At 42.6% G+C, this 22,393-nt stretch overlaps 2 protein-coding genes across 2 annotated transcripts in view; both read left to right on the top strand.

Annotated features, from left to right (window-relative positions):
* The window catches only part of LOC147855355 (uncharacterized), an 85,647-nt gene that overhangs the window by 21,323 nt on the left and 41,931 nt on the right, over positions 1-22,393 (top strand). The gene's annotated exons all lie outside the window — the stretch shown is intronic.
* LOC147855356 (xanthine dehydrogenase 1-like) lies at positions 6,156-10,767 on the top strand. Its single transcript, XM_087329969.1, has 10 exons — positions 6,156-6,348; positions 6,660-6,878; positions 6,958-7,104; positions 8,501-8,670; positions 8,892-8,944; positions 9,040-9,116; positions 9,688-9,762; positions 9,898-10,014; positions 10,250-10,284; positions 10,476-10,767. The coding sequence occupies exons 2-10, from the start codon at positions 6,741-6,743 to the stop codon at positions 10,654-10,656; spliced, it is 993 nt and encodes a 330-aa protein (XP_087186095.1). The 5' UTR covers positions 6,156-6,348; positions 6,660-6,740; the 3' UTR covers positions 10,657-10,767.

Here is a 22,393-nt window from a genome sequence, read left to right as displayed (position 1 = left end):
AAGATCTCTATCATAGGTCGATCCAAAATGGAAATGTCTCCGAAGCGAGAGAAGCACCTACGATAGTGGGAGATAATGGCTTTTATCTGTCGATGACAAGGGTGTCGAGGTCGTGGTCCATGGGGAAAGAAAGAAAGAAAGATATATTAACGTCTGTTAAGAGGCCAAAATGGCCTATAAGACCAAATAAGAGATTACATCTTAAGTGTTGTCTTGTCTTTGAGAACAAATCAAAATAAAATAAATATTACACAGTAAATAACATGAAAAGAAAAGAGTCGAGGGAATCTGGTTTTTGGCACATGTGAGATTCTCAAGTTAGGTATATTGTAGCTTTTGTCTTCGAAAGATCTCTAGCATAGGTCAATCCAGAATGGAAATGTCTTCGAAGCGAGGGAAGCACCTACGATGGTGGGAGATAATGGCTTTTATCTGTTGATGACAAGGGCGTCGAGGTCGTGGTCCATGGGGCCGAGGCCTACTTGCACTGCAAATTGCCATGACGATATATGGCCTATGAGACCCTACGCATGACTATATGGAATTGCAACAGCTGTCTACGGACAGATGTCAGATATTTTGAAGATACCTTGAAAAACACAGATATTGCTATGTATACAGAGACCCACCAATGCATGGCTAGCAAACTCCCTGAAGTACAATGATATAGATGGGAGTTAATATTTCACCCCCAACCTCGGACACCAGGAAACACTAGAGGTTCGGGAGGAGTGGCTGTGCTATATGAAAAGGAGGTCCATGATAGAGTGCATGTTGTCCATAAGGATGTAGATGCACGCTACATGTGGGTACGAATCAAAATAGGGGATCTTAGGGAGCTATATATTGCAATTTGCTACTTTCCACTTGCCTACTCAAGGTTTGCACCTCTAGGTGAAACCAAGAATGAACAAACAACTATGTTTAACACCCACAAGGCTGTTTATGGAGAAGTTATGGCAGAAGAGGTTGGTCCAAAGAGACAAGCTCAAGATATGAGTGTTATAATTGAATATGGAAAACACTTTCTAGCCTTGGGAAGTGCACATGGATTTGTGATTTATAATGGCTTGTCACAATGGCCTAGATCAAATGCTTTGACATGTTGGAACCCAAACGGAGGTGCAAGCACAATCGATTATCTAATGGGATCTCCATCTCTTATACCTGAAATAAAAGAGTTCACTATATTGGGTAGACCTATTTGCTTGGCAGCAGATCATGCATATCTACGCTTCGATGTAAAGGATGCATGCACGGGGCATTCATACACACAAACAAACGAGAGCAACCTTCCAACACCTCGTAAGGAAGAAGAAGAGATTGTATTTGGCTAAATTTGAAGATCATTTGTATCTCTTGTTTCGACAAGAAAGTAAAAGGGCATGGAAAATGTTTAATAAGAGGCAACCTACCACACAACTGAACTCACCTTAGGTGTGGCATGAATATGCAAAGGTTCTATATGATATCCTGGGGCAACCTCCTCTTCCCCACCCACATGGCTCTTGCCCAAAAGAATCAACCTTTTTTACTTCACAAAATGTAAGAAATGCCAGTGATCAACTACAATTTTGGAAGGCCCAAGATCATGATGGATTGGTGGGTGAGCACTTTATTTATGCCCGTGACACCTTGTTCCCATTGCTAGCACACATCTTTAATAAAGCCATGTGTGAAGGTTTGCCTACTAGCTGGACTCAACATACCATTGTGCCAATCCTCAAGAGTGGAAACCCCATGATGCCAAGCAACTACAGGACAATCATGATTGGCCATTACTTGGCTAAACTATATGGCTCGATTCTAGAATCAGAATTGAGTATATGGGCAGAGCGGAATGGCTGCTGTTCAGTTGGACAAGCAGGTTTTGGGAAGCGGTTCACAACTTTGGATCACATATTCCCCCTCCGGGCCCTTATTGAGGAAGGCAGAGCCCATAATAAGAGGATTTATTGCTGTTTTGTGGATTTCCGATAAGCCTTTGACACTATCACGTGCTCGGCTTATGTAGCGGCTAGAAGCCCTTGAGGGTTCCTACAGATATGCAATGGGGAATCTATGCACTCTGTGAATCCGTTTCAGAAAAAGTGCGGTCTTCCAAGGGCTTGTAGGAGGTGGTGGCTAACACAATCGGTGTGAAGCAAGGATGCCCACTAACACCCACTCTTTTCGGTCTCTCCATAGATGAGGTATCACATTACATAGAGAGATTCAGGGGTTCGAGAGCATGTCTAGCAGGTATAGCTATACAAATATTACTATATGCTGATGATATTGTGCTGGTTTCTGACTCTCCGGAGGGACTACAAAGACATCTAAATGCCTTAAAACTATTTTGTATGGACAAAGGTTTGTCAATCAATATGGATAAAACTAAAGTGATGGTGTTTAACACCAGTCAAGCATGGGTAACAAGATCAGAACCAGAATTCTTGGGAGAGGAAAAGGTGGAATACACATGCTCCTCCACATACCTAGGAGTAACATTTATAGGGCCTAGGTTCTCCTTACAGGAGGCTTCTTGTGATCGATTTTCTCGTGGATACGCAACCCTTGATGCTCTTGAGACAATGTGCACATTTGCCGTTCCAAGAGCCATGAACTAAGATGTGGTTATTTGATACACTTGTCACACCAACTCTTCTCTATGGAGTAGAAACATGGGGACTGAGTATTAACAAGGAAAATCATTGGAAAGATTTAGAGAGACCTTTAGTGTCAATGATTGCTCACATGATAAGGAGCAAAGCGTCGGTGCTCTAGGATATAATCCGGGCAGAGATGGGAGTAGCACCTATAATAACCGAGGTGTTGTTCCGATCAGTGACATTTATCCAACATCTTTGGGAGCTCCCTAAACGAAGGTACCCAAGGTTGGCACTTATGTCATCAAAACAATTGGCTGAAAATGGAGACACTCATTGTTGGTATGCTGAAATGCAGCAATGGTTCGAGTCACATGGCATGAGTATAAATGCACTACCCCCGTTCCAATATAGCTTGGACTGTCCCCATCTAAATATGACCAAAGTGGAAAAGGATAGAGTGATCTGAACTGATATTATTAACTTGGAAAACAAGATAACATGGATTAGCCCCAAAATACCACTTCATACAAAGACGGCCCACTATAAGACGCAGTTCTTACATACATCGGAGGATGGATTCGTCATTAGGCCACCTTATGTGGACATACATCTATCCTATGCGTTGCATAGTGTGATAGGGCAGCTGAGAACTTCATCACATCAGCTACAGATTGAGGTGGGCAGATTACACGACTACCTCTAGAAGAGAGAATTTGCCAATTGTGTCATCAAGGAGTGGAATTTGAAGAACACTATGTTTGTCATTGTAGTGTCTTTTATGAAATTAGAGGGAGATACCATTGCCGCTTTAAACAAGGCTTTGGCCCACTACGCAAGGTAATGGAATATGAGGACCAACGATGCCTAGGACTTTTCTTGCTAGAGCTCCACAGACATTGCGAAAAGTTATTGAAGAATACAACCGCACAAGCTCATCCACAAAGAACAATCACAACTTTCTTTAGTCCCATCACTCCTACTGCTAGAAGTCAACCCCAGGATACACAAATGGGCTTCAGACCAGGACATAACAAAGGGGTTACAATTGATCGGGCAATGGCAATTTGCAGTGCAAGTAGGCCTCGGCCCCATGGTCCACGACCTCGACACCGTTGTCATCGATTGTTAAAAGCTATAATCTCCCGCCATCGTAGGTGCTTCCCTCGCTTCGGAGACATTTCCATTCTGGATAGACCTATGCTAGAGATCTTTCGAAGACAAAAGCTACAATATACCTAACTTGAGGATCTCACATGTGCCAAAAACCAGATTCCCTCATTTCTTTTCTTTTCATGTTATTAACTTTTATATTTACTGTGTAATATTTATTTTATTTTGATTTGTTCTCAAAGACGAGACAACACTTAAGATGCAATCTCTTATTTGGTCTTATAGGCCATTTTGGCCTCTTAAAAGACGTTAATTTTCTTTCTTTCTTTCTTTCTCCCTTTGTCTCTCACTTAGACACTCTCCCTCTCGGGTTGATCTAAACCCTAATCCTCGTGCTGCCCCTCACATGTATCGATATTGATGATGTCAATAAGGGAATAAAGAAGGTGGCGAGTAGGAAAGCAACAGATGCAACCTACGTCTCAAGTGAGTTTTTAAAATGGACAATGCTACATAGTCGTCATTGTATAATGACAATTATAGAGCAAGCTATAAAACAAGGATTTCCAAATGATTGGCTTATGAATTGAATTAAACCAATATTGAAAGCCGTAGATAAGAATCAAGTATCAAATTATCGTATAATAATGGTGAGCTCAACTATTGCTAAATTATATAGCACTATTATGGAGCAAAAGATAAGCACATGGGCTAAAAGTACAAGCAAAAGAGCACTTGGGCAAGCAGGATTTAGACCAAAACACTCCACTGTGGATCATTTGGTCACATTGACAGTAATCATGGAAGAGAGTCAACTACAAGGAAAAACACCTTATTGTTGTTTTGTTGATTTTAAGAAAGTTTTTGATACGGTACCAGGAAGTGAGCTTTGGAATAGAATGGTAGAGATTGACATGCCATTAGAGTATCGAGTTGTTGTTGCACGGCTATATGAACAAGTTAAATGCCAATTAAAAATGGATAGTGGATTCTCAAAGTACTTTTTAAGTAACATGGGGGTCAAGCAAGGATGTCCACTATCACCGACACTCTTTGGCTTATGTATTGATAAATTAGAAGAAGTGATGAATAAGGTTGCAAGAGAAGAAGGATTCAATGCCCCCAAATTGATGCAACATGTTATCTTATTGCTTCTATATGCAGATGATGTGGTACTCTTCTCATATGATGTTGATAGTATGCAAAATTTACTTGGGGTATTAGAAGAATTTTGACATAGTAGTGGACTAGGAGTTAATGTGGAGAAAACAAAAATGATGGTAGTGCAAACCATCCAAATTGCTTTATGGAGTAGAAGTATGGGGTGGCACCATCTCTCTTAATGCATGGAATGAGATTGAGAAAATTCAAAAGATGTTTTTAAGGAGGCCCATAGAACTATTGGCACTCCAAAAAGTATATAAATACATTACAAAAGTCAAGAATATGCCGAATCATCGATTACCACATCTTGCTTGGAATGTTGGATGTAAGCTACAAAAGAATCATAAAAGTAAGATTCTCTCATCCGGTTGGGTTGTTGACATAAGGAAATGGTTTAGAAGATGGGGTTTGGATGATCTTTTAGAACTTTCGAGCAATGCAATGCACTATGTAATGATTGAGGAAAGGTTGGTGGAATCATTAAGGATGAAGTGGGAAGATGTTAAGAGGACAAAGCTAGAATACTACATTGCAAATGTCAACCCTCAATGTTGGTCTCAATATAAAGCAAGAATGCCTATTGATCGTATCCAACCTTATCTCATTACCAATATGAGTAGTAATGCTCGTAGAGCCCTTACACTACTTCGCACTTGATCTCACAAGTTGAAGACATGCAAAGTATGCAATGAAGGCATGGTAGAGGATGAAGGTCACTTGCTCTTCACATGCTTGACATATAGTGCAATTCGTTCAAGATATGCTGACATACTAAGAGGGAGTGCTAACTTAAGTGCCATACTTAAGATACCACCGAGAAGGTTGAGGCTCAGATATTAATAAAGCCTTTAAGATTCCACAATATTAGTGACGATATTCATACCTTCACAAAATCGTTGAGCTGCGTACATCATCAGACATGAAACCAAAACCTCAGATGCATTTAATATGTTTTCTCCCAAAAAATAAGTTTTCTATTCAGGTCATATATATTTCAGTGTTTCAAATTCATATTCAAACTTAACAGTGAACCCTAAACTATAAACTCATTTTTTCTTGATCATGTATGACCATAATATGAGACCCTAAACTCATTCCTGTTCAATTCCAAGTTGGATTGGGATACTAAACTAATAGAAAAAATTAGCACAGGATTCTGCCGGTTACCCTGGGGGTTGACATGAATGGGGAGCCCTAGTGTGATCACACTATTCTTGTACCCTATTGTTTAATTATTTATAATTGGTTTGAGTGATATAGAAATACAATACCTTATATTTAATTCCAAATTTACAATGTACTGTCTTCAGTTTTTGTGGAAGCAACTTTCTTGCTTGAAACTGCCATGGAACATGTTTCAACCTTACTTGGCTTGCATCCCGAAGTGGTCCGTGAAGTTAATATGTACAGCGATGGGGATTATACTATAGCTAGCCAACATTTTATTTCCTGCAATGCAAGGTCAATTTTCAAGTCACTACAAGTAAGAATTTGCTGTTATTTCTTAAAATATATGCTAGAATTTCTAAATTTATGAGCTATTAATATGATTTAGATACTCATTTTTGCTAACTAATTGAACCTACTACTTTTTTTACTCTTCTGCCATAAATGGTGATGTGGCTGATTTTAACATTTGTTTCTTAAGCCAATGTTTTTTTCACTTAAATAATTATATAGTACTAGAATAAAAAGATGCATATTTATATTGCAAGAATAAAGTGATGTTCTTCTTAATTTTGTGGAGGTCAGCTGCATTATGTTTGTTTCCACTTTGTGTGCATGGTGGGACAGGCATCAAGTGACTATGAGAAACGACTTTAAAAGATAGAGGAATTCAACCTGAACAACCAATGGGTGAAGCGAGGTTTATCGATGGTTCCTGTGAAATTCCCTGCACAATGGGAGGGATTCCAAGTGCTCTGTTTAGTCAACATCCATACTGATGGAAGTATTGGTATATATCATTCTGGATGTGAAATTGGACAGGGATTAGATGTGAAGGTCGCTCAGGTATTCTTTATAGCATATTTTTTCTGTTCGTATTATATTTGCCAGTTCACTTTTACTTCCTCTTTGTGAGATTCTCTAGGTAGCTGCAATGACATTGGGTTTGGTTGCTGGATTGGGAATAAAGTTTGACAGCATTTATGTTCACACAACAACATCAATCGTTGCAAACAATGGAGCTGAGACTGGAGGCTCTGTGACTTCAGATCTCTGTGGAAAGGCTGTGAAAGTACGTACATAAGATGCCATGAATTATATGTCATGTTGAATGATTTGTGCAACTCTGGATATGTGTTTTCCGTACAACTGAAGTGAAACATTTCGCCTCCATTGTAACCATGAACCACATCATAAAAAATATTATGAAAGTTTAAATGCCTCAAAGGGATAAGCTATCCACGTGAAAGATACACTCAAGGAATGTTTCTGTATAGCAACACTAAGTAGAAGACTTGAATTTATTGAAACCAGATGTATATGTTGGGAAAACCGGTCCCTCCGGTTGGGAAGAGCACGAGGTGAACTAGTTTACCTGGACTCAGCCGAGGCCGAAAAATCGACTAACCAAAAATCGGATAATAATCGATTTCGGCTAATAGCCAAATCGGTCGAATCCGGCTAGGCTATATTTGTAAATAGCCTAGATGTGCCCATTAAGGCTATATTTGTAAATAGTCTGTTAAGTATATGAGTAGTTAGAAAGTGTGAGAATCATCATTATTCTTGTTGAACAAGTTGTAGTTGGTTGTTGCCACTGTAACTAGAGTGTGAGAGAGTAAGCAAGGGTGTGTGTATCTTTGTAACCGTCTGTGATGAAGAAGAGCTTCAAGGTCGTTGCCTTGAAGCTTCTTGTTGTACTCCTCCCATCATAGTGATTCTGTTCGGAGTTTGTGGACTCCCCGTGGTTTTTCCCTTTTCAGGTTTTCCATGTTAAATCGGGTGTCTCTGTATTTTGTGTCTTTTGTCTTGTCTGTTTTTGTCATTCTCGATCTTTGCACCCGCATAAGTATACGTGCTAACCGGTTGTGCCGGAGTCGATTCTCTACAGTATCTTAGCCTAAACATGTGTCACCAAGTGACTACCACAAAATGTGTATATTACTCGTCCATACGTGCATTGCTAATGCATGTTACATAATCCTAGTATTGAAAGAAAACATTTCAGCTACGAGGACTCTAGACCTTGTGGTTATTGTTTGGATAATTATAGAGATGCTGCTGCTAAGATTAGCAAAACTTGCTTTGTGCAATTTCTTATTCAACTATTTGCTGATGGAGTTTTACAACAATATCAGGAGCTATTATGAAAACAGGAACTAAGAATAGTCATCATTGTGTCCATTTATTTACCCCCAGTTTTCTGACAATTTAGATGATGTTCAGTGGTGTAGCTTTGATCCTGTTGCCATGACGCTCTTACAATTGCATAAAATTTTTGTTTAACAGTTGTATTTAACAGTGGAGTAACATCTACTTTTGCTCGAGTATTCTCGTTTACTAATATGTTATATATTGGAATCCAGCAGCTATTATAAATCCTTTTTGCTAGTATTTTCATAATTCCTCTGCAAGTTAGGCTGAGTATATCTTTGTCTTCCATGTTATGTTGATCACTTTCATGACAGGCAGCATGTATGGAGATTGTTGAACGCTTGAAAACATTGAGTAAAGTGTTGACAGTCTCTGATGAAAAACCAGATTGGCAAGAATTAATATCTTCTGCTTTAGATGCTGGCATTGATCTTCAGGCACGAGGTCGTGTATATCCAGACTCTGGTCCTAATGGACCCTTCCAGTGAGTGATATATGGAACTATTAGGATATATATGCAACTATTGGGATAAATATGTTGGTATTCTTATTATTATTGTTATAATAATAACAATACCAACTATTATTATTATTTTCACATGTTGCGAGAGCATTTAAATCCTTTCACTCTCACGTAATATCTAAAGTCCTTGATAGTGCTGTCAATAGACACTTTCATACAATTTAAACATGAGGCTTCTGCAGGTATTTGTCATTCGGAGCAGGTTTAACAGAAGTTGAAGTTGACCTATTGACAGGTTCAAGTTTTATTAATCATTCTTTAGAGTATCTACACTAATGGTTTGGATTTACAAGTTGTATTTCTTTTTTATGCTCATGATTTTACTTACAGTTGAGACACGTATTCTTAGGGCTGATCTTCTGTTAGATTGTGGAAAGAGCCTCAATCCCGCTGTTGACATCGGTCAGGTATTGTTGCTATAATCAAGTCCTTGCCTCTATGGTTAAATTAGGTCTATATTTAATCTTAGTAAATGCTAGAATCTCTTATTTGTACAGTTTATGATTAAATTAGATGCATATTTGATGCCTAAGAAATATTCAGACTCCACTTATTAAGGTGAGGTGCAATACTCAAACACCAAACATGGTCTAGAATGATGATTTCCCACTTCGTATCAATGTACATCCTCCATCCACTGGAAATACATTCTATCAATTAAACTGGCTTACAGCTTTCAAGGGAACATATATATCTTAGAAATGACACCCATGCGGCGCTACTTTGGAAGTGTCTATGTGATTATGTATATTCTTTTCCATCCAGTAATCACACACATTTCTAATTAACCTCTTAAAGGCCTTCTCAATGGAAATATATTGTGTACATCTCTCAGTTATTGTATACAATATTATATCATGTCTCTATGCGGGATTGTTGTGTATGTAATCAGCCATCAGTCTTGTTTGTATAGGCATGCTTTCTTTTGCATTTAGTTAGAATGTACTTGTCATTTGGTTTTGCATTGAGTTTATACAGATACAGGGAGCGTATGTTCAAGGTCTGGGATATCATCTCTGTGAAGAATACAATTATGACACAGCGACCGGAAAGGTAATCATGTATTATATCAGTGACATTTAGACTTCATGCGAGGATGTTCCACTTTGTCTACTGCAGTTTCTGGCTCGATGGTCCATTGGACAAGTATCATGGTATATATGTCTTGTGCTTAATTTGTTTATGCAGCTGTTGTCTGATGGAACATGGACGTATAAACCTCCAACCGCAAAAGATATACCAATTATCTTCAATGCATCTCTTGTTCTGAATAGTACAAATGAGGAAGGGTTTTTACGCTCCAAGGTTGGTTAGTCTTCATGCATTGAAATATACTCATACCAATCAGAGCATAGGGTGGCTCTTATATAGATATACCAGTAATGGACAGGCATTATATTAAGCTGTAAGCAATTAATCTAGTGCATGTAATATATATATATATATATGTTGCATCTGTTTAGATTTTAGGGTGTCTCTATTTTTGCATTATTGAAAGAGCCAATTGTGTTCACTGATCAATTGGCTGTTATTGATTCAGTTTTCAGGTGAACCACCATACGGCATGTCCTGCGGGTAATTTGAATTTTCTCCTCCTGCATACTAGTTATGCACTTCATGCTTGTAATACTAATTGAACTTTCTTCTCATGCACCCTTTCGGTATGCACTTCATGCCTGTAAAACTGTATCAAGGATCATTTACCAATTGCTGTGAAGCCAGGGCTGTTATTGTATGTGTAAGGAGCTGAGTTGTTTTCTTTTCAGTGTTGTATTTGCGCTGAAGAGAGCCATTGCATCTGCAAGAAAAGAGCAAGGGATAAGCGAGTGGTGCCAACTGAACTCTCCAGCCACCGTCGAAAAAGTTGTGGTGGCAACAGGGTTCCCATATTCTATGCTTAACTTCAATGAAATTTCTGGATGTAAACTATCTAAAGCCCCAGTATAAGGAACCGAAGCTCATGATCGTTGTGTGCTGGTACTTTTCAAAGGGGAAGTTGGGGCCTATTCATAGCTAGGAGCATAGATTGACACATACGTGATATTCACCGTGCGTGATATTCGTAATATTCGAGAATAAGAAATGGCCCCAAGAATAATATAAAACCATTCATTTTGCAAAATAAATTTACTCATAGGATGTCGGGGGAGGTTTCTTTGTTGTTTGCTTGCTTGCTTGTAAGTTCAAAAATATAAAACGAATACTTTTACATCTATTTGTATTTGTATTCGTATTTGTATTTGTATGCATTCGTGGGGGAGGCCCTATAAATGCGAATATGCCAATCTATGCCTAGGAGATGTCATTTGTTGGCATAGTAGTGTCTAATTATTGATATGGATTACTATGGGAGTATGGGATATGAGGTGGTTTGATGGCATGCCAACATGTGATTGGTTTTTTTCTTTTATAAAGGTGCTATTCAATTGGGTTTTTTACTAACCGTATGTCAAAATAAAAAGTGAGAAATTAATGAGCCTTTATTTTATTTTATTTATTTATTAACAATAAAATGAATACTTATAACTTATAAGTTATACATTTATTATAAAAATTCAGTAGTCTCAAATCCCCAAGTCCGTCTTTTATTATCCCTATTTATTGTCAAGTTCCTTTTATTTTATCCTAGGAAATTAAAAAAGATAGTTTTTTTATTTTGTTTTAGTTAAACGAATACTTGACCACCCATTCATATTCGTATTCATTTGCATTCGAATGGGAACCCCAACGAATGTGAATATGCCAATCTATGCTCATAACCATGGCGAGGTTGGATTTCAATTGGATGAAGACAATGCATTGGTCACAAGTGATGATGAGGATGAGACCTCAAAAAGCGTATCTAGTTCACCAAATGGGTCAAAAGATGATGGCATAGACTTGGAAAGTCGCCATATATTGATGTGATATAGCACCTAACTCCCAATACTTTTGTACAATAGAATTTATGCAATGCTGTTGCATCAAAAAACGTCTCCCATATGCCACGGAATATTTGAAAAGGGGAAGAATCCTACTCTCTTGTTCATTTGTCGAGGAACAGCCAACCAATCGCCATGCATAATCAGCCAAGTGAAAGTCCTCACTAGCGAGGATCAAGCAATATTTATCGCCATTTGTTACTTTCCCCCGAAAGGATTCTATTATAATATGGCTAGAGAAGCGAGTTTAGTTGATGAAGGAGCGCCACATGGGCTTTCTCCATACAAACCTTTATCGGATGACATAATCCAATCTTCTTCTCAAGGGGAAGTTTTCCTTGTAGGAGATTTCAATGTGAGAACCCAATCCCAACAATGCACAAATTTCAGATTGATAAAAACCTAGAAATGGTGAATGTCGACCCTTTAGCCATAGGCATCACACGTAGATCAAAAGACCAAGGTGCAGATGCCACAAGCTTTGGCCATCACCTACTCAAACTTGGAAGTCGACACCAAATGATCATGTATATAATGGTTTAGTCAAGTGGTCGGGCTCGGAAGAGCTTACATGTTTCTCACATGGAGAAGGGGAAAGCATTGTTGATTACCTAATATGACGCCCTGAAGCTATCCACATGATTAACCCCTTCCGGGTGGCCCCATGCCCTATTGGTGCAAGCCATAGCCTCCTATACTTTGAGCTAAAATGCGACATCTCCAACGCCACCAACTCTAGTCAACCAAACCATCACACCACAATACATTTCACACATGAGCTCTCTGACATCTACTCATGACATGTTCAAGCCCATCGCTCCTCTCTTTGTTCTTCCCTGCGTTTAGAGAACCTTACTACATAACTCACACACATCCTTCACTCTACAGCAATCAGTAGTTTCCCATACAGGAAACACTCCAATCAAAGTATAATAGGGTCTATGCCACAAAATAGATGGTATGATGAGGATTGTATAGACTTGTATAGACAACTTAAGGTATCGCGACTTACGGGTACTATTTCCTCAGTACAGGCTCACAAAAAGATGCACAAGATGACACATTGTAAAAGAAGACCATGGGAAGCATCTCAATATTGGGAACTCTACCACATGCTCATTAGTAGGGATTGTGCCCTTGCATGGAAGAAACTACGAGAACCAAGACCACAAACACCCATCGAGGATCCCAACACTTGGCACACATATATAGAGAGAATCTACCATGTCCCGAACCAACCACCATTCCCATGCCTTCCACACCTTGACCTACCATGCGGACACTTTTCACGACCTCTAGGGTCACGAAGGTCATAAAGAAATTACAATATAGGAAGTCCATGAACCACACAGGGTTGTGAGCCGAACACATCATATACGGTTGAGAGTGCCTAGATCCTTTTCTCACTCTAATCTTCAATTGTTCCCTCACCGAGGGTTTTCCACCATAGTGAACCATGAACACAATGGCCTCTATACATAAAGGAGGGGACCCCATGGTCCCAAATACATATAGGACCATTATGATAGGTCATATGCTCGCTAAATTATATGGTGTTGTAATGGAAGCAGAGTTTAGCGATTATATGGAAACCTTAAGTCTCTGAGCATCCGAGCAGGGTGGCTTTAGACTAATAATCGGCAACAATTCAGTTTGGTTCCAGAGGGTAAAAAATGAACTGGTTTGAAACAGAACCATTCAAAAATTTTGAAATCTTAACCGAACTAAACTGAACCACAAAACCGTTAAACCGAACCATTAAAAAAAATTCAAACCATAAAGCCATTAAACCGGTAAAACTGCAATTTCGTGGTTCGGTTTCGATTTTTAGCTTAGGTCCAATTTTAACATTTTTAAAATTTAAAATATTTCATTATTTAAATTCTCAAAATTTTAAAGATTTTCTTGAAATGTGAGAATAAGGCATGAAAATGAAAAGATTTTTTAAAAACAATTTTTGAATTATTTTTTAAAATTTTGTTAATTTTTTTTAAAATTAATTAAAAACCCGTTTAACCGTTTAAATCATAGTTTCTAATTGTTGAAACTGAATCGAACCATTTAAATCATAGTTTCTAATTGTTGAAACTGAATCGAACCGTTTAAACCGTTAAGACGCAGTTTCGTGGTTCGGTTCCATTGTCGATTGTTACTTGAGAAGATTCTTCTCCACTATTGACCATATCTTCACACTTAGATGCTTAATTGACCAGACGAAGGTTTGCAAGTAGAAACTATATTGTTGTTTAGTGGACTTCCGCAAAGCCTTTGACATAGTCCCAAGAGAGCGGTTGTTTGATAGGATTAAAAGTGGAGATGCCATTTAACATTATTTGGGCCATCTATGCTTTATATGAGCAAGTCTCTAGGTGCGTAAGATGCCCAGGTGGCCTATCTGATTGCTTCACTAGCACCATTGGTGTAAAACAAAGCTTCCCCCTATCACCGACTCTTTTTGGGATCTACATTGATGATATCACTAATTTTATTGCTCGTAAGGGAGGCAACTAAGTAGTTATTGGGGGTACGCAAGTTAGTCTCTGACTCTATGCAAACGACATAGTCTTGCTCTCAGAGTCTGAACACGACATACAAAAGCACCTTAATGCCTTAGATGCCTTTTGCACATAAAAAGGATTGGTAATGAATCTAGGGAAAACTAAAGTCCTTATCTTTCACACATATGCTCGAGTTAGGACTAAATGTCACCAAACCCTCTCTCATAGACCAGCTGAGGTAGTTGGATCATATGTATATCTTGGAGTCACTTTTAGTGCTTGTTCGAGTAAAATTTCGATGACCATGCAACCAAAGATAGACTAACGAGAGGATATGCATCCCTCTCACTCTTAGAGAGAAGATGCCACCAAGCATACTTTCAAGAGCCACAAACCTAAGGGGTGGCTCTCCCACTCATTAGTGACCCCTTCCCTCATGTATGCATCAGTAGTTTGGCCTCCAGGGCTACCATCTTTCATGTGGACGCAATTAGAGAGACCATTGGTGATATTGTTATCAAGTCAACTCCGAAGTAAATCGACAATAGCACATGACATTATTAGAGCAGAGTTCACTTTGCCCCCGATGTTAGTAGAAGCTCTTTTCCAACTTGTAGTTTTTATTCATAGGATACATAGCCAACCACAAGATAGGATTTCTCGTCAAGCTTTTGAGGCATCTTGATCCCTCTATGAGTGCAGAGATACTAGCTCTTGGTATAGCATTGTAGTGAGTTGGCTACTTGCAAACGGCCTAAACATTAATAACCTACCTCCCCTTAAGTAAAACCATGAGATTGATAAAACTTAAATCTCTCATGAGGACTGCAATAAAGTAATATGCCAAGGAATATGGCAAATTTACACTCGATATAAATGGATCACCCCACGAGAGCTACTCCCATCGAAAACGTTGTGCTATAAGGAACACTTCATGCACTTCTCTAAGTTAGGTTTTATTACATGACCAAAATATCTAGATACATTCTTACCAAATGCATTAAGGGTTTCCATTGGATAACTTAGGATATCATCTCACCAACTTGAGATTGAGAATGGTGTTGACTAGACAAGCTCAACCAGTTCCGGATCGGCTGAATAAGCCAACGCCATATCGGTATTCGGAACGGAGAACTAGATCGGTGTCCGGATGGTATCCAGAACCATGAGCCAGATCGGATAGTAATCGGTAGGCCGTTAGAGGCCTACGAATCTAGCCTAGTACGTAGGCATATTTTTGGGAGTCTGTGTCAGTCGCTCATATGAGCATTGAAGTACTTATTAGTACTTCTGTCAATCCTCTTTAAGGACTTGTATAAAAGTGCTCACTGAGCACATTGTATCTACAGAGCGTTATTATTTTGAATAGACTTTATGCTTTTTACTCTCTCTGGCTCTCCTGTGTATTCTCTGTTCTTAAGCTTCCATTAAACCTTCTTTCTCTGTTTTATTGTTGTAACCTGGCTGAGCCGGTTTGTTTGCAAGCTTCCGCACGCTATTCTTCACATGGTATCAAAGCGTGAGGGTTGAGATCCTCTGCTCCCAACAACTGCTCAAAATAGACAAAGCCTAACTTCTGGAAAAGGACAAACCGAAGAGAAAAGAAATGAACAGAACCAAGGTGAGCTCGCTTCCTACAGAAAAACTCAACCGGAGCAACTATGTGTCCCAGTCGTATAAAATGCACTAGTACTTGTTGGGGCATGGATATTGGAGCTATGTGGAAGGAGCAAATGAAGGCGTGCTGGATTCAACACACAAGGACTTCCCAGTATGGGAGCAAGGAGCAAGCAGGGTGTTCTACTGCCTCGCGTCCTGTGTGCACGACCAAATTCTTGGCTACATCAGAGATGCAAAATCACCAAAGGAGGCTTGGGAAAATCTCCGGAAGATTTTCGCCGCAAGTACCACGACTCAGAAGTTGCAACACCGGCAAGAGCTCAATAGTATCTGCCACTGGGACATGCCGGTTACTAACTACACCACCAAGATCACAGAGATCTGTGACGTACTCGGTTCCATCAACGTGATGGTGGACGAGGAAGAGATAGTCTAGATCTATCTCGGTAGTCTAACACATCGGTATGGGCCAATCCAGACGACAATTTGCACCCGGGAGAAGCCATCTTCCTTCTTCAACCTGCAGTCGATGCTCATGGTCAAAGAAAACCACGCAAGTGGGTCAAGGACCACTCAATCGGATAGCCGGATGTTGTACATGGAGGCGGATCAGCCCCGTGGGCGTGGAGGACGTGGTGAGTCGGCACGCAATAGCGGCGACCGGCAAGAGCAAAACCGGAGGCACAGAGAGAGTCCTTACAACAGTTCTAGACCCTCCACAAGCAAGGGGAGTCGAGGCAACGCCGGAAACCGGCAATCCAAGTCTGACTCGAAATGCTGGTACTGTGGCTGGAAGCGCCACACAAAGAGCGAGTATTAGAAGAAGCGCACGGTTCGGATAAATTTGGATCCAGCAAGACTAAACAAGGGAACCGACAAAGCTCGCACTACATTGAAGGATCGGAAGGATCCGGGACCAGAAAGACTGGTAAAGGGCCAACCTTTGTGATGAAGCACAAGGAAAACTCGATGAAGAAGACCACTTCCGGATCGGAGGAAGTGTGGTACATTGACTCCGGAGCATTTAACCACATGACGAGCCACGAAGAGTGGTTCTCGTTTCTGGAAAAGCCGGAGCAACCGGGAGTTGTCGAAACCGGAGACGACACTCCTCACCTGATTCTGCATGTCAAAGAAGTCCCTTTAAGCCGTGTCGGATAGAAGGGGAAGTTGATGAACGTACTACATGTTCCGACAATCACAAAGAACCTGGTGTCCGTCGGGCAAATCGTCAATTAGGGGATGCAGGTGCGATTTACACACCTCAGGTGCTTCATTGAAGAATGTTGAGAAGCAAGCTCAACAAAGTTATGTGATGCTTATTCAGAAATAAGCTATAGTAGCTATTAGCTAATTAGCTACTAGTGGACATAAAGGTGAAACAACTATTTAGCTATGCACAGTTATTTAGCTATTGACATCTATTTAGCTATAGACAACTAATTAGCTACTGGCAGCTAATTAGCTGCATATATAAGTCACTGAAAACGATTACTTGCGGAAGCGTTAGAAAATAGAGAACGTAGGGAATATACAGAGTACACGGGAGACATATAGAGAGCAAAACGTAAAAACTATGTTCAAAAACGATATATTCACTCTCCGTGTCTTACAACTGTGCTCAGTAGCACTATTTATACAAGTCCTCGTGGGACTGACAAAAGTACCGCGTACTTCAATGCTCACACGAGCATCTGACACTCACTACGAGACAATAACTGCCTAGTAGTCTAAACTAATACTAGGCCTCCGGTTACCGTCTGGATCCAGCTAACCGGCTCCCCAGCTCACCGGCTCTGTTGCTCACCGGGTTACCGATTCGTCTCGCTTGCCGGCTCAGGCTTACCTAGCCGATCTGGCTCTAGTTGAGCTTGCCGCTCAACACTCCCCCTCAAGCTCAACTTGAGGTTGGATCCTAGTGTCAACCTCTGTGGCAGTCGGTTCTTCCAACCGACTTCTCCTGGCATCGTTGTGCCTTGCTCGCGCTCCTCGTCCGGTCCGGTTCTATTTACCGCGACCCCTCTTGTTCTGCGCACCTCGATCTCCTCGATCAGTATGTCTGCTCATAGGTCCCTCTCAGCTCCTTCGCTGCTATGACTCCGGTGCTTATCGATCCGTCGGTTCCTCTGCGATGGCATTGACTTTCGCTGCGTCCGTGTCTGCTTGGCCTCCAGTTGATTCGGTTCATCCGGATCCGTCTGTTGGTCCGAATCGACTGTCTCCGATTCGTTCCAGCTCTTATCCGAATCGGTTGCTCCCAATTCTTCTTCTGGTTCCAAGCCCTTCACAACATTCGACCATGTCCGGGTCTTGGCCTTCTTCCTTCGGTTGGCTCTGTCTTTCTTGACTCTGCCGCCTTCTGTTCTTCCCTCACCGGCGCAATCGGCAGTCTCTTTGCCTTTGCCCATTCCAGTGTCTTTGCCCGTTCTCCCCCTCAAGTGTGGCACGTCGAGATGTTGAACACCAAGCATTTCGGTGAAGTGCTCCAACTTGTCTGATCTTAGTGGTTTGGTGAAGATGTCAACAACTTGTCGATCTGTGTGAACATACCGAAGTTCAACCTCACCGCTCAGGACACTCTCACGCACGAAGTGATAGTGCACTTCTATGTGTTTTGTGCGAGCATGGAATACAGGGTTCTTGGCGAGTTGCATGCTTCTTATGTTGTCGTAGTAGACCAGAATCGGGGTTGGTACCTCGATCCGTAGGTCTTGCAACAATCGCCGAAGCCAAATGGCTTCACAGGTGGCAATGGTAGCACCACGATACTCAGCCTCAGTGCTCGATAGAGCAACTGTTGGCTACTTTTTGCTGCTCCATGCAATAGCCGCGCTACCTAGGGAGAACATGTAACCGGAGTTTGATCGACGATCTGATGCATCATCAGCCCAGTCGGCATCTGTGTAACCGACGAGCTCTTCGGGTATCCCGCGCCGGTATAACAGTCCCCGGTCCTTCGTGTCGCTTACATATCGCAGTATCTGTTGCGCGCACTGAAGGTGCTCCACGGTCGGCTTCTGCATGAACTGACTTATCATTCCGACCGGATAGTTGACATCGGGTCGCGTGATAGTCAAGTAAATAAGGCCTCTGACAATTTGTCGGAACCGTTGCTTGCTGCAGGCCGGTCCGGATTTGGGACGAAACTTCTGGTTCCGGTCCAAGGGTGTGGAGACAGGTCAGCATTCTGTCATGCTGAGCTTGTACAACATATTGAAGATGTAATGTCGTTGTGAGAGTAATATGCCGTCGGGGGTTCTGATCACCTCGATCCCAAGAAAATAATGAAGGTCCCCCAGATTCTTCATCTCAAATCCGTCCGACAACTAGGACTTGACGCGGTTGACTTCTAGAAGACCCGGTCCGGTAATGACTAAATCATCAACATACAGCATGATACATACCGGACCGGCTGAGCCTTGCCGGATGAACAACGAAGAGTTGGACTTGGAGGCCGCAAACCCCATCTTACGCAACCGGTGCATGATCTTCGCATTCCAAGCTCGAGGGGCTTGCTTTAGGCCGTACAACGACTTCTTGAGCCGACATACCACCGACTTGTTCACCTCCGATTGAAAATCGAGAGGCTGAGTCATAAAGACTTCTTCTTCAAGATCACCTTGAAGAAATGCATTCTTCACATCCATCTGATGAAGATGTCACCCCCTTGCCGCAACAACCGCCAGCACCACTCGAACCGTCGTCATCTTCGCTATAGGAGCAAAGGTCTCGTCGTAGTTGATTCCGTGGGTTTGCGTGTATCCCTTCGCCACTAACTGGGCTTTATACCGTGTTGAGAGACAAGCTCAACATCGGCCAGATCGGCTGAAGAAGCCGAGGACCGGATCGGTTGGGACCGATCGATTAGGCCGAGTGCGTAAACCGAGAGGCCGTTAGGAAAGATATTCCGTGAGGAATATATTTGGGAGTTAGTGTAGGAGCTCTTAATGAGCATTGAAGTACGGTCAGTACTTCGGTCAGTCCTTCGAGGACTTGTATAAAAGTGTTCATGGAACACACATATGTATAGAGTAGTGAATCAAGATCTTTTGTTGTTGAATATAGTTCTTCTTTCTCTCTTTGTCTCTCCCGAGTATACTGCGTAAGCTCAAGCTCTCCATTAAACCTGCGTTTTCTGTCTTCTGTTCGGTCTTCATACTTTCTTCCGCACGCTACTTTCTACATGGTATCAGAGCGTGAGGGTTGAGAACCTCTCTGCAGCCGACACAGTGACGAAGAAGAACAAGAAGAACGATGGATAGAGGCATGGCGAGCTCGCTTCCAACAGAGAAGCTCGACAGAACGAACTACACATCTTGGTCCTACAAGATGCACCAATACCTGCTCGGGCATGGCTACTGGAGTTATGTCGAAGGAGCTAATGACGCGGCACCCGAATCGACACACTGAGACTTCCCGTCGTGGGAGCAATCGGCGAGCAGGGTATTATACTGCTTCGCGTCATGTGTGGGCGAACAGCTATTGAGCTATGTCCGGGATGCAAAGACGCCGAAGGATGCGTGGGAAAATCTGAAGAAGATTTTCACCGTGAGCACCACAGCCAGGAAGCTTCAGCTCCGACAGGAGTTGAGCAACCTACGACAACGCGACTTGTCGGTGGCGGACTATACCTCGAAGATCAAGGATATCTGCGACTCCCTCGCCTCCATAGAGGTGAACATCGAGGAGAGCGAGATGGTCCAGATCTGTCTCGGAGGTTTGGCGTCAAAGTTTGGAGTGTTCCGAACGGCTGTGTGTACCTGGGAGAATACGCCGTCCTTTTTTGACTTACAGTCAATGCTCCTGGTAGAGGAGAACCACGTGGGTGCGTCGATGAGCATGCACACCGACATCAAGATGTTGTACACTGAGGGAGAAAGGCCCCGTGGTCATGGCGGACGAGGCGAGTTGGTACGCAATGGAAGCGGCCGACGAGATCAAGGAAGAAGGCCGTGTGATTGCGCAAGGGCGCAGAGACGGGAGGATGTTCATCCTCGACTCCACTGATGGCGGCACCGCAATGTTCGCGAAGGGAAGAAAAACCGAGTCGGACATCGACTTGTGGCACAAGCGGATAGGCCACGTCAACTACAGCGGCTTCAAGATCTGCAATCGAAACAGGTAGTGTTCGGATTGCCCAAATTTAGTGACCGAAAGGCACAAATTTGTGAAGCCTGCCAGCTCGGGAAACAACACCGACTTCCTTTCCCCAACGAGCGAAACCGGAGTCGGAACAAGCTCGACCTTATACACTCGGATGTATGGGGGCCGGCACAAAACGTTAGTCTTGGCGGGAGCCTCAAAGGGTTCGTGGAAACGGAAACGGGACGAAAGATCAAGTGCTTGCGGTCGGATGGCGGAAAAGAGTACTTTTCCGGTCAATTCAACGGTTATCTACAACAAATGGGAATTCGGCGCGAATTCAGTTGTAGATACACGCCGGAGCAGAACGGTGTGGCCGAGAGGAAGAATCGGTCAGTTGTGGAAGCGGCACGGGCAATGTTGGAGGAGAAGAGCTTGCCCAAGTTCTACTAGGCCGAGGCGGTAAGGACCGCGGTATACATCCAGAACCGGATCGGAGACAAAGTGTCGGCGCACGAGCTATATTTCGGAACGAAGCCGAACTTGCGACACTTGAGGGTGTTCGGTAGCATTGCGTATGTGCATGTACCAAAGGAGAAAAGGAGGAAGCTGGACGCAAAGGCTGAGAAATGCATCTTGGTCAGTTACTCGGACGAGCAGAAGGGTTATAAGTGCTATAACCCTCGCACCAAACAAGCGCGTGTTAGCCGCGACGTTGTGGTTGACGAGTCCGCGTCCTGGTACCAGCCCCCGACTCCGAACCCCGACTCCAATCCAAGTTCTAACGATGAGGTCAGCGAGGCCGAGATGCCTCCGGGTGAGCCCAAAATCGAGACCCGCGAAGAGAGTCCGATTTCACTCCATTTAAGTGGACCGATTGGACGACTGAGTCGGTACGACCAGTCCGATGAAGAGCCGGCGAGTAGTGGAGACTCGGCCGTGCATTCCCCGTGTAGGAAGCCAAGGAGACGGCTTACGCGCAAAGAGAAAGGGAAGAAGAAGGTGTCGGATTCCGGCACGGATAGGAACGAGTCAGACCAACGCGAGTCCGACTCTGAGGGAACCGGTGACGGGTCTTTAAAGGTGAAGACCGAGTCGACCGAGAAGGCCTCGACATCGGCTAATGTGAGATTACGCCGGTCTACCCGCCAGAAGAATCCTGTTTTGCAGTTCGGATACAACGAGTACATGGCGCATCATTATGCGTACATGACCCGTGTAGCGGAAGTGCATGAGACGGAGAGCTACATAGAAGCGGCTAAAGACGCGAATTGGCGTGCCGCGATGGAGGAAGAGATGCACGCATTGGCGGAGAACGAGACCTAGGACCTGGTTGACGCACCAAGAGGGGTAAAACCGATCGGGTGTAGGTGGGTGTACAAGGTCAAGTATAACACCGATGGCTCGGTCAACCGGTACAAGGCTCGGCTAGTGGCAAAGGGCTATGTGCAGAAACACAGGATCGACTACGATGAAACGTTTGCGCCAGTCGCGAAAATGACGACCGTCCGTGTTTTGCTCGCAGTAGCCGTGGCCAAGGGGTGGCACCTACATCAGATGGAT

This window comes from Azolla caroliniana, unplaced genomic scaffold (genome assembly GCF_043228905.1).
Source record: "Azolla caroliniana isolate FFs.n. ecotype wild unplaced genomic scaffold, voAzoCaro1.0.p SCAF_14, whole genome shotgun sequence".
NCBI lineage: Eukaryota > Viridiplantae > Streptophyta > Polypodiopsida > Salviniales > Salviniaceae > Azolla > Azolla caroliniana.
Note: the sequence above shows the minus strand (reverse complement) of the source record. Positions and strands in the feature narration are given on the sequence as shown.

What these genes read in the sequence shown, in the direction of transcription:
- LOC147855356 (XM_087329969.1), top strand. Translation starts at nt 6,741, where the DNA reads ATGGTTCCTGTGAAATTCCCTGCACAATGGGAGGGATTCCAAGTGCTC. An exon ending in TCTGTGGAAAGGCTGTGAAA is followed by an intron (nt 7,105 to 8,500) that starts GTACGTACATAA and finishes CTTTCATGACAG; the next exon opens with GCAGCATGTATGGAGATTGT. An exon ending in GGTCCTAATGGACCCTTCCA is followed by an intron (nt 8,671 to 8,891) that starts GTGAGTGATATA and finishes AGGCTTCTGCAG; the next exon opens with GTATTTGTCATTCGGAGCAG.